The 13,867-nt window shown below is 35.3% G+C and overlaps 1 protein-coding gene across 1 annotated transcript in view; it reads right to left on the bottom strand.

Moving 5' to 3' along the window:
* Positions 1-10,349, bottom strand: part of myo5ab (myosin VAb) — a 46,442-nt gene extending 36,093 nt beyond the window's left edge. The window contains exons 1-5 of the mRNA XM_056451701.1: positions 10,198-10,349; positions 9,501-9,611; positions 4,231-4,402; positions 1,191-1,335; positions 942-1,098 (exon numbers count right to left, since the gene is read on the bottom strand). Of these exons, the coding sequence (XP_056307676.1) occupies positions 942-1,098; positions 1,191-1,335; positions 4,231-4,402; positions 9,501-9,611; positions 10,198-10,224 (612 nt within the window). The 5' untranslated portion in view covers positions 10,225-10,349. The remainder of the gene's footprint in view (positions 1-941; positions 1,099-1,190; positions 1,336-4,230; positions 4,403-9,500; positions 9,612-10,197) is intronic.
* Between the last annotated feature and the right edge of the window lie 3,518 nt (positions 10,350-13,867).

Raw genomic sequence — 13,867 nt, 5'->3', positions numbered from 1 at the left:
TATTTTAGATGTTAGCATCAGTATGTTAGTCTTGAGGATATCCATAAGCTAGTGTGCATCAAAACAGTGATAAAATTCACATTAGGAAGATATAAACATTCAAATCTTGCAGTTTGTCACTTCTGCCTAAATGGATTGTTTTTGATATGTGACCTCATACTTCAGTTTCTTAACAAATCTGATCAATCAACTGTTCTCTGGATATATCCTGCCCCCTTCAAGGCACTATTGCTATGTGCTTTTAAGCTCAACCACTCTCAGTGGCAGTGGGGGGGTTAAAAACTAAAAGCTATTGGCTGTTTTTAAGGGGAGGAGCTACTGTATGCCCCGCCCTGTCTTTGTGTTTCAGTTGAAATTGCGTCACACATAAAACAAAAATATGCCCAATTCAAAGCACTTTATAAGACCTTTAGGTGCTTCCCTAGTGATGACTTCATCTAAATGTGATATCTTAATTTGATACACAAGCACTACTGTAGTACAATAATCAAGGAACTTTGCTGCCGCACCATGGCTACAGAAGGTGCAATGATAGTCCCCAAATAGATAACAAGGTAAGAGTGCTGGGTAATATCATTATGCTTGCATCAGCCATGGTACAGCAGCAAAGTTCCTTGATTATTACGCCAGAATTATAGTTCCTGGTCAAATAAACCGACAAAATAGCAATATTTAACTTTCCATCAGTCTTAGTACATGATTTAATCACAGAAGAGTCAAGCTTTAATTGGGAAAGTTATTAAAACTCTTTTTGAAATGCTAATGGTCTAATCTGAATCAATGATCTATGCTAAGCTAAGCTCAAAGTGTATTATACTTAACAGCCAGACCTGGACAACAGGTGAATAGATGAAAAAAATGGTGAAACTCAACAGTTTAACTTTGGGAAAGTTGTAAAATAATATTAATACATATATTTTTCCCCTTTAAAGCTGTTATACCTCCATAATAGGATTGGACGCCAGCACTTTTTCCTCCACGCTGGCATCATCAGAGGATTCGCTGACTGTGGCGAAGTAACGCATGGCATATTTGGCAGAAACGGTCTTTCCTGCACCCGATTCTCCACTCACAATGATGGACTGATTCTTCTCATCTCTAACAGGAGGAAGAAGGATAGCATTAGGACATATTATTGGACATATTCTTACAAACACTCATTTTATCATGGAAAAGGTGTGTGTACATACCTGGCCATCTGTTTATAGGCCTCCTCTGACACGGCAAAGATATGAGGGTCCATATCACCCATATTCTGCCCACTATAGGCATTGATGATGTCAGAGCCATAGATCGGCAGGCTTTCATATGGATTGATGGCAACCAGGATGATCCCTGTGTTTAATTTCAAATAAATAAATGTCAGATTAAGGTCAGACTGAATTGCGATGCTTTTTCGGACTCTTATTTTAAAGCTTTGCATACTGTATGCAAAACAGCCTAATCTAAGAACAAGAGTCCAGGACTCAAAGTCTACCGAGTGGTTCAGTACAGATGACACAAGCTCTGCTGCCTCATATTTTATGGTTCACATTCAACCTGCTGCACATGGAGTTTCAAAGTCTACAGGTTAATGCTCAGGAACAAAATTAAATAAAGAAACAAAATAAAAACATTTTAATTATATTAACATTGCGCTATATATCTAGAGTATAATCTGAACAGACGAGTGAAACATACTGAATAGTAAAGTGTAATATTATATTTATAAAAATAAACAGAATAGTAAAATCTGATGCAGAGTTTCATAATTTACAGGTCATAAAAATGCATTAAATTAAATTAACAAAATAAAAAAAACAACGCACAAACATTATATACAGTAGGGTTGTCGCGATACCATTAATTACCAGCTGGAATATCATGATACCAAGTTGTATTGTGATACCGTAATTCATAACTCAAATCAATGAAATAAAGAAAATTGTCAGAAATACTATATTTTATATGTTATAACAGGCTTACTTGAATTGAATTCATAATTCCCTTATTATTGAGAAAAGTATTTGCACATCGCTTCATCTAAAATGCATTAGCTCTTTTTGTTTGTTTTGTAGATAACTGGCCAACAAAAAATACATTAAAATCAAGATACAAATTATACCAAGTGAAATTCGTTACAAAAAGATCAAATTAGGCGATTATAAAGTGGTCAAAAATGTCAATAATTCTAATAAAATGGTCTATTTTTGCACAAGCGTGCGAGCATTTTAGTGAGTTTTCCACTTGCAGCATTATGTATTTAATAGATAGACCGTTAATGACGATACTACCGTTTACAAACTAGTGGCACCGCCAGTATTTTGGAGCCATAGTCTCACGATACTACCATAGTAGCGGTAAACCGTCGAACCCTAATATATAGTGTGCTTTATTTTTGTTAATTTAAAATAAACTTTGTTAATATAAAACGTTTACACTAATATATATATATATATATATATATATATATATATATATATATATATATATATATATATATATACAGACACATATATATACAGACACATACATATATATACACACACACATGTATATATATATATATATGTGTGTGTGTGTGTGTGTGTGTGTGTGTGTGTGTGTGTGTGTGTGTGTGTGTGGAATCAATTAGCCTCAGAAGTACTACATTTATCACCCATAGTTTTTCCACGATTTTTTTCTGTGATTTTTTGCGATAAAAATGACTGATTTTGTGGTGGTAATTCCCAGAAATTTGCGGAAAATTTTGGGATTAAAACATATATATATATATAATGACAACACAAATAAATAATAAAGCTTCTTTATTTTGGTCTCTTGTCAAGACAAGATCTAAAACGGATCTAAAACGGTAGGGATTAAGCCAAAGAAAGGTTGTATAACTCTTATTTTTATCCATGATCTTACTTTCTTTTTTCATTCCCCGGAGCATCTGACATCAGGTACCTCACTCAGGACATGTGTTAGGGCTTCCCCTACCGTAATACACCTAAAACACGGATTGCCGTAAAACTCGTCAATGGCAGGGAAGCATTTTCTCTCGTTAACTGCAGGGAAAGCGAAATCATTTATCGATTTTTAGCACACCATATTACCAGTCATATATCTAAAACACAAATAATGTCATTCAATTCGATCACATCCAGCAGCCATCATCCTTCAATCAATCTCCATCATTGTAAGCCGCTTGCTGTTCTGTCCGTTCCATTGCTCTGTTTTTTTTAAAGTTTGCTCACTTTTTTGCAGTCTGAAGCACGTCAAATACACAAACGCCCAATTCGTCCCACAGGATGCCTAATCCAATCTTTGCATTGACTTCAGATGCGACTGAAGCACAAGTGATTTACATGTGCTTACTGCACAGGCTGCAAAACAATTCCCCCTGCTCTCAAGTAATGTTAGGATTCTGAGGGCGCAGGCGAGACGTCACTTTGAGAGACACTCAAATACTCAATACTCAAAGTCATGTAAAACGACTAATTGCAAACTGAAATAAATATCATTTGATTATATGGTTTGGAATTGGATGTTTTATGAGATTATTAAATTTTTTTGCGATTATTTTAAGCTTAAATTAAGAATTTTGCAGGATCGCAAAATTGTGCAACTTTTTGTTGATTTTGCATTGGATTGAGTGATCGTGGAATCACGAAAAACCAGGGGGTCTAAATTATTTCGACATTAAACTAAATAGCAAAGTTGATCAAAAAAAATGTATCAAAATATAATTACACAATTATACAAAAAAAAAAAAAAAAAATCGAAATGTAAAACTCAAACTATATATTAAATTGAATGCTATTCAGTAGTATAAGATCAATTGTTTAGAAATCAAATCAAATAAATTCAATATGAATTAAATATTAATTAAATAATAATTTTTTAAAATAATTAATTAGATTTTTATATATATATATATATATATATATATATATATATATATATATATATATATATATATATATATATATATATATATATATATATATAAATTATCATAATCTAGCATTAAATATAGTTCTTTAATACTGGGTTTTATACTGAATGGGTTCAAAGTCAAATATCTAATATTACCAATGTATAAAAGGAACTAAATTAAAAACAAAATAACAATTTGAATTTAAAAAAAAATGAAAATTAAATTCAAGATTAAATAAAAACTAAAAAATTAGATGCCGAACTGAAGTTCGATTTAGGATCAATCTAGAAAGCAATACCACGATCATCTGAATCACCAGTGTTGTTTACCGCAGTACGTGTAGATGAGCTTGGAGTCAGTGAAGCGGACCCGCAGGTTGTGAAGCACCGCAGGTTCATGAAGGTAACTGAGAGCCGTCAGGTCGTTCTCACCCACCAGGATATCTGGGTTCCGAAGAGGAGGAAGAACGCCACTCTTCAGGTCCAACTTATACTCCAACTCCTGCAAAAAAAAAGGCACTAATGTTCACCTGAAGATAATGTAGCATAAAAAAATAGAACTGTTTGATATATAGTGCTCAACATATACGAGTACACCCCTCACAAATCTCTCCTTTAAATTTATATTTTCTAAAAGAAGCTTTATAACATTATATCTGCTCATATACAATACATTAGTCAGTACTGAAGCCAAATCTGGAGCTAAAATGCTGTACACTCATTTATGTTGAGCACTGTAGCCTTGACCCATAAGCTTCCACAGTACGAGCATGATTATAAATCCAACATTTTTTGTCAGTAGAGCTTAACTTTTATCAAATGTAACCTCATCTGTTGATTTGGTAAACATGTGCAGATTAAACAGTGGTATGTTATGGGTAAAACATGTGCTTTTAGTATCACAGACACATTTGCAGAACGGAAATAAATGTACCTCAGGAAAACCACAGGCTAAACTTGTAAAGATTTTGGCCTGGTGACCTCACGTCCGTTTAATGTTACACCACTTTTCAACAGTGAAGAAAAATAAATGGAAACAGTTTCTGAAATGGGAGCTCCACACCCATTATTTTTCCTACAGCGTCTCTGTCTGACTCAAACCTGACTCAAACTATCCTCAAACACTGTTATTGGCCTGGGCCTGTTCTTACAAAACTGTTCATTTACCTCTGAGTTCCTAAAGAGCAGTAAAAGTTTTTACCTCAAGAGTTTTCTCTTAAAAGCTGTTCACAAATCTGCTGAGACAAACTTTTACTAAGTAATAGAGAGAAGGGTCACACTTTATTTTGATGGTCCGTTTGTTGAATTTAAGTTACATTGCAACTACATGCCAACTAATTCTCATTAGATTATAAATAGATTGTTAGGCTGGGGTTAGGGTTAGTGTAAGTTGACATGTACCTGAAAAGTTTCTTATAGTCAGCTTAATGTCTGTTGAATGTCTGTATCAGCAGATATTAAGCAGACAGTCTACTAATACTCAAATGGACCATCAAAATAGAGAAGTCTTAAAGGGACAGTTCACCCAAAATAAACATTCTGTCATAATTTACTCGTCTTACACTTCAAGATCCTAACTAGTTGGTCTGTTGAACACAATGGAAGATATTCTGGGAAATACAGCCATTGACTTCCACAGATTAATATGTTTTTAATTACTACTATGTATATCAAAACTTTTTTTTTTACAACATTCTTCAAAATATCTTTTTTTGTGTTCAACAAAAGAAAGAAATTCATGAATAATTCATAAACTACCTGAGTGTAAATAGATGATGAGAAAATTTTCGTTTTTTGGATGAACTATCCCTCTAAACTGAGATTAGAGCGGAGTTTACTTTGTTGCTATGGATGATGTCAGCGGACTTATTAACCATACACACAGCATCTGGCCAATAGGAGAGGGGCTTCTGTAAGAGATTTATTAACAGAAATATTATGTTGTAATGTAATGTAATGTCTATTTATATAGCGCATTTCATCATGTATGGCCACATTAAAGCGCTTCACAATCATGAGAGGGGTCTCTCCACACCACCACCAATGTGCAGGATACACTTGGATGATGCGATGGCAGCCACAGGATAATGCTACCAGTTCACCACACACACGAGCTATAGGTGGAGTAAAGAGACAGTGATAGAACCAATTCGGTGGATGGGAATTATTGGGGGGGTCATGATGGGTAAAGGCCGATGAAGGGAATTTGGCCAGGACACCGAGGTTACACCCCTACTCTTTACGAGAAGTGCCGTGGGATTTTTAATGAACACAGAGAGCCAGGATTTAGTTTAACATCTCCGAAAGACGGTGCTCACTGATCGTCCTCTTCACTATACTGGAGCATTAGGACTCATGCAAACTACAGGTTGAGCACCCCCTGCTGGCCTCTCTAACACCACTTCCAACAGCAACCTAGTTTTCCCATGTGGTCTCCCATCCAGGTACTGACCAGGCTCAGCCCTGCTTAGCTTCAGTGAGTAACCGGTCTTGGGCTGCGGGGTGATATGGCTGTGGCTATGCTGTCATATTCAAGTAAAGGTTTAAAAATAAAAAATGTTGCCACATCTAATTAAAGATTTTGAAATGCAGGCCAAGTGTAACTAAACAAGCAGGTCAATGTTTAGCTAGTTATTAGCCTTTGACGTGTGTGAGCATTTTGAAAACAATTAGCATATTTGCTAATGATAACACATGCAATAAACTCACTTTTTGCCCAACTTGTGAATAAAAACATGGATTTAACCCCACATGTGATTAAGCCATTTCATTATTAAAAGCTCATTATCAAGTGTTTCTAAAATCTTTACAATCCCAGCAGATTTTCCTGATTTAGGATAATTTGTAATTTTCACCCAAAAATAAAACATGAAACACAAAAATGAACACAAAAGAAGATATTTTACAGAATGTTAGAAACTCCATTGACTCCCATAGTATTTGTTTTTCCTACTATGGAGGTCAACAGACACCAGTTTTCAACATGACAATAAATCTTATGTGTTCAAGAGACAAATAAACTCATAAAAGTGTGCAATAGGATTGTCATGATACTGGAATTCGGTACCAATCGATACTGACATTTTAAAAATGTCCAGTTCCCACTAACATTTGAGCGCTGTTGAGCGCGTTCTTAAACAGCACTGATTTGCCATTGTGTTCACATGCTCAACAGAAATGACTGTGATTGGCCGTGAAGGTCATCAGTTCACAGAAATCACCGCTGTTCACTGTTGGACGTTTTTAAAATTTCAGTATCCGAAATCGCCTACTACTCGAGTATGAACGACATTTGAATTTACTACTTGACCGTTCTATATAGAAAAGTACGTTCTATACCAGGGGTCACCAATCTCTGTCCTGGAGGGCCGGTGTCCCTGCAGGGTTTAGCTCCAACTTGCCTCAACACACCAGGCTGGGTGTTTCAAGTATACCTAGTTAGACCTTGATTAGCTCATTCAGGTGTGTTTGATTAGGGTTGGAGCTAAAATCTGCAGGACACCGGCCCTCCAGGAACAAGTTTGGTGACCCCTGTTCTATACAGTACGAATGTGAGTAGTATGAATGGAGCTCGGACGTAGTACACCCGCCATTTTGTCATGATCACGTGACCTACCCGCGTCAGTTGCGTCGCTTTACTCCCATTCATGAATTTTTTCGCAGTGCATGACGGGATAGCATAGCGTTCATCGGACGCGCACCTCAGAATCTCGCAGAAGTAGTAGGTCATCTGGGTACTTCTCACATGATGTTATTTGAATTCTATGAAGTTGGACATACTACTCGGCTCACGTACTGTTTTTAGTGTACTATATAATATGAAAGTATCCATTTTCAAGCACAGCCCTATTTTTAGAACTCAATCAATTATTAAAATACTCTTAAAACTAAAATTGAGTCCTAAATTTACATTATTTTTAAGATTTTCTCTTAAATCTGCACATTACGCTACTTTTAGCCTTATAGGGGACCTATTATGCAAAAATCCCTTTTATAAGGGGCTTAAACACAGTTGTGTGGGAACAGTGTGTGATTATAGCCACCCTGTTGTGGTAAAAATTAATTAATTCTATTTTTTAAAATCACGTTTCATAAAAACAGTCTGCAGAAACACTTTGATTGAGATTCTCCATTTGTACGTGTCATCAAAAAGTGGGGGGAAAGCCCCGCCCACTAATGGCGATCTCTCCTTCATTAGCATAGACAGCCCTGAGTGAGAAGCAGCCCGTTGCCATTAGGGTTTTAAATCTGCCGCACAGGCATTTGTAGCACCGCCCTCTTTTGAAAAGAGCACAATCTCATTTGAATTTAAAGCGACAGTCACCAAAACAGCACAGTTTGAATCAAAGCCTAAAATGGGGCAGTTTCAAAGAGTCATAAAACATTATTTGCGTGTTATTTTTAACTGAAACTTCACATACACACTCTAGGGACACCAGAGACTTATTTTACATCTTGTAAAAAGAGGCATAGATCTATTTTCTGATCATGTTTTTGCATCTTAACCTTCAGATCTATGGAAGCCCGTTCCCGCCACTGAATCAAAAAAAATAATTGAAAAAAAAAAAAAAACTTAAAAAAAAAAATTAAGTCAGAATTCTGAGTTATAAAGTCAGAATTGCAAGTTATTAACTCAGAATTGTGAGTTTTAAAGGAGTTTCCTGTTATGGCGATTGGCCATAAATGAAGTGTTAAAGACTCTTTCTTTAGGTTCTCTGCTTCTGATGTGGTATGGATTCGCAGCCCAGTTTACCAATAAAGGCCAGGAATACACAGTATTTGGTTGACACTTTTACTGAACTGAAATATAAACTAATATAACCCTTTTAGATTTAGCCCTTTATAATGTCTATGTACGATATGTTGCAGCTCCCAAGTATACACCATACGAGGGCACTCTTGCAACATGAAACAAATAACAGCTGCGATAAATCATATAATTGTTACACATATAATAGATAAATAGTAATGAAATCCTAATTTTAGACATTTGGAGGAACCACACAACCTATAGCTAGTTTCAGGCGCTCTGTTTAATGCTTTATAATTGCTATTTAGACCAAATGGTAATAATTAAAAAAAGAACAAATCCATACGAATAAATAGACAGCCTAGTTCAACTATATATTTCCTTTTAGAAAGCGTGATAAACATTAAAAAGTCAGATATAGGCTTTATGTTGTGATTATGAGCTAATGTGCATGCGTCTTTAAAACTCCATTTATGGCCAGCCGGCATAACAGGAAACTCATTTGTAACTCGGAATTCTGACTTTATAACTCGGAATTCTGACTTTATAACTCGGAATTCTGACTTTATAACTCGGAATTCTGACTTTATAACTCGGAATTCTGACTTTATAACTCGGAATTCTGACTTTATAACTCAGAATTCTGACTTTATAACTCAGAATTCTGACTTTATAACTCGCATTTCTGACTTTATAACTCGCAATTCTGACTTTATAAGTCAGAATTCTGACTTAATTTTTTTTTTTAAAGTGTTTTTTTTTTTTTTCAATTATTTTTTTTGATTCAGTGGCGGGAACGGGCTTCCATACAGATCAGACACCAAACTAGCTGAAGAGTGTAATGTCTCACCGTCTCATCCTCCAGCAGTAGGTGCAGGACAGGATCACCAGGCCTGTAGTCTCTGCTGAGCTCTGCTGATCTCCACACCTCTGCAGGGTCTGGGATCCAGACTCGAGCCAACTGCAGGCAAACATTCAAGTTAGTCTGAATCACAGTGACATTCAAACACAGATGTAAAATGATCTAATTTATGCAATTGATATAATGATTATTATATTTAATATCTCAATGTTTTATTAAAGCAATCAACAATAAACTTTATAGTAGTTATGAATTTAATTTGAACTTGTTTTCTTTTAACTTTAATAAAACTGCATTGAATATTTTAATAAATGCATTTATATTTAAAACAAAATAACATACATGTTTGTCTAGATTTAATGTTAAATATTTCAATTTTACCTAAATTTAAAGTGGCAAATCTCTCTATAATATATTGATTTTCTTTCAACTTTCCTTAAGTATCTGAGAGGTCAATACATTCATATTTATATAATTTAGTTCACTTTTAAATTTTATTTCAGCTTTACCCAATACATTTTTAATACATATACGTAAATTTATACAAACTTAAACACTATTAAGCCTCTGTGAATCTCCAAACAAACCAGGAAAGCTGCTGTACGCTTGGTCTGTCTGGATCACATTTGGTTTCACATGTTTCCATTGCACAGATGTGAAAGTAGCTGGAATTAAACACTCATACCTTCGAGTAAAGCTCCGGGGCTGCCATTGAGCTCTGCCTGATCTCCAGCTACTCCAAAAACATGACAACTCCAGCCATTTAGACAAAAGCACACGTTGAGAAACGATAAAGTTTCTGCAATCGCTCGGCTGCTAGTGTGGAAGTGTGACAGGCGCCGGGGAAACGCATTGAGCGGCACAGTTTAATAACTAACAGCTGTTTTTTATGGGAAATGACCATTTATTCCGCCAGGGGACGCGCGGTGGCTCAAAACTATGGCGGCTCCATTAAACCGCGTTCAAAATTTAGCGTGGTTTTTGTATTATTGGAAAAATGTGTTGACAAAATTGTGAAATCTTTTTGTTAAATGGATTATGAAGACAACTTTCTGACATAAAAATGTAAGTTTGTTTCCGTTATCATTATAAAACACGTGAAAGTAAAAAACAATCTCCTACTAAACTACAACGGTTATGATTGGTTGATCCTGATTGACGATGAGAAAAGTAACATAAACCACTTGGCAATGCGTTTGCTTCAGCAAAGTTACTATAAAAAGACTGTTATACTACAAAATTATAAATTTATTATTACAAAAAGAGCGTTATATTATTTAATAGCATATATATTAGCGTTTTTCACTTGTCATACTATTTCTGTGGGGAAATTATTTGGAAATTTTGTATAAGAGCAATTTTATCTTTTATTTTCTAGATTGACGCACAATATACTTGTCTTTTCTATAATTTATTACACATTGCTTGTGGAGGAATTAAAGTAAAAAAAAAACAGGTCGCCAAGTTATTTTGTGAGTAAACCGTGCCGCCCTGTGGCGATTATGAGTTACAGCACCGTGTCCATGATTTTAATAAGGTACTGTAAATGTTATTAATATAGAGAGATTTTCCTCAGGCCCGTAGCCAGCCTGGTGAGAGGGGTGGTTCTTTTATTTTTTTCAAAAAGTGGACCTTTTTGCAGTTATACGCCTTTTAAATACTGGATTTTAGTTTTTTTTTTTTTTGCTGGATTATTCAGATGTCATCATAACCACACTTTTTGATGTACTAAAAGTATTTTTTTTTTAATTGAAATAAAGAAACATTCTAACAAATTTATTACATCATATCATTAGGAAAAAGAAATAGGAATCTGTTAAAGTTTTAAAGTTTAAAAAACTGTAGTTTACTGTCATTTATTAGACAAAAAACAAACTGGCCAGCACATGCAACTGCCCTCAGTCACAATTTGGCCATTTCAATAAAAATAATAATTAAAACATAATAATAATAATAATAATAATAATACAATAATAATAATAATAATAATAATAATAATAATACAATAATAATAATAATAATAATACAATAATAATTAATTCTGCAGAATTTTTCTTGCCTCTTTGGTTAAAAAAAAGTAAATTTTAAAATTCCTGGATATCAACAATAGCCTAAATATATTCATATCAATTTAATATGGTCCACTTCTGGTGCTTCACCTTTTTATTGCTCATTTTTATTTCAGAAATAAGGACCAAGATTTAGAATAAAGTTACCTGTAAAATGTTTTCTCTGTTTAAAAACAATACAGTAGTAAAAGAATACTTCTCTTACATCAGATTATAGTCCCACTGAAGCAACAGCCGAGAGAGGATTCCGTTTGGTCTTAAAGCCTTTTTCAGTGGATTATTTTCATTATTTATGATGGCAGTGCAGTCAAAATAGGATAAATGAGCTCGTGTGTGGGACAAATTCTGGTCCATTGTCAGTGAGAGGTGGGTCTTGGTCAGAGCAGGGTGTCCTAGCCGGGCTCACGTTCTGTTCTAATGTCTTGCTTCTGTCTTTAATTATATTCATCTGTCTCCATATTCTACTGCATCCCAGAATATTACACAGCACCAAAAATGTAAAAATATATATTCAATATATTTAATGTGTTTTTGTCCACAGCCGAGCGCAACTCGCCGTGACGGAGATTCTCGAGTCTGTGTGCTCCAATGAGATGTGCTCTCTTCAGCGCTCACCATGACAACGAGACTCACAGCAGTGACGTCGCATTGTAAACATTTGCATATGCATTCCTTTAAAGCTCGTCGGTTCTCTCTCAGTGTTGTCAGTTCGCTCGGTGTTGCTGTTTGTACTTGACCAAGGTGAGTTCAATACCTGACGGTACGAGTGGAGCCACGCCAATCTCACGAAGTCCGCTTCGTGAAGCTTCACTCGGGCCCGTCTGTGCTGTAGTTCCTTGCGGTTTGCGTACATAAACGCAATATCGCGAAGAATATTACGTGTTTGTTGCTCGAAATGTGCCGCCGAGCAACATTCCAGTGAACACTGGCACGGACTGGCGCCCGGTTAGCTCGTGCACTCCCTGGGGCGAGGCGGCTTGTGAACCCTAGGCAGGGAGCAATACAAGCCGTGAGGACCCTCAGGGAAACACGGGAGGCCGGTAGTGGGACCCCGCTGCGAGGGTTATGGTGGGTGGGAGCAGCGAGGCTCACTCATCATCTATTTTAAACTATAGTTTCAAACTTTAGTTTACTATAGTTTAAAATAGAAACCATGGTAACTAATGTTTTAACTCTGTCTGGCTGTTGTAATGTTTTGCTTTGTCTTTCAGCAGAGCTGTTGAGCAAAGAAGGACTATTGAAGACAACCGCGGGTTATATTCACGAGCGCGCGCATTATAATGTTTCCGTGCTGTTTTCTGAAAGTTTATCTTGTTTAGATATGTTTGCAGGTCAAACTAAATAAACTATCCTCTTTCTAAACACCTGTCTCGTGTTTTATTGGTCCTCTACAGCAACACACTGTCATATAAGTCTGTTGAATGCATTTGTATGCAACATGGTTTGACAATAAAGTAGTCTAACAAATAAATAGTTGTTATAAATGTACCTTCATTAGTCAACTTTTGGTGTAGGTAATAAAAAGCTAATCAAAGATGTCCTAAGACATAATGGTAATGTTATGGTTGTTACATAACTGTATTTATTATTATTCTGTATGTTTAAAACCAGCAGAATATAATATATATTTAACAAGTCATGAACTTACTATTATTAAAAAAAAATGCTTAATAAAAAATGTCCTAAGACAAGAATGGGTATTGTTTTGGTTTTATGTCAAACTACTGTTGGTTTTAGGTTGACTACAGCAGGTATAGGCTACCTATATCAAAATATTGGTAGTCGGAGTTATTTTAATGACCCAAATGTCTCTTACTCAAGTACTTTTAGCATGCAAAAGTCAAATTTAATTTATGAAAGTCAATATTAATTTATGAATGATTATACCGGTCCAATTTCATTTGGATTGCATCCTAGATCACCTTCTGAAGTGGTTTGAGCGATCGGATTTATATCCGAGTCACGTGACTCGCGTCACATTATTGTGGCTTTGAGGCTCCATAGAATTACTGGCCATAGTTATTTAAAATGACACTTTATTACAGTATATATTAAATATAGATATATTATATAATATTAAATTACATAAAATAATTAAAAGGGACAAATCAAAGTCAGGAGGTCTTTGCTAAATGTTGAAATTATGTGTGCTATAATTTAGCTGGGTGATAACAAATGCGTGACACTCGAAAATTAAGCAATTACGAAGCAAGCCAGCATAGCAGCAAATGACTGACAAATGTGGGTTACTGCACAATGATACTAATGCTAGTCATTTTCAAATCT

This window comes from Danio aesculapii, chromosome 25 (genome assembly GCF_903798145.1).
Source record: "Danio aesculapii chromosome 25, fDanAes4.1, whole genome shotgun sequence".
In the NCBI taxonomy this organism is placed as follows: domain Eukaryota; kingdom Metazoa; phylum Chordata; class Actinopteri; order Cypriniformes; family Danionidae; genus Danio; species Danio aesculapii.
Note: the sequence above shows the minus strand (reverse complement) of the source record. Positions and strands in the feature narration are given on the sequence as shown.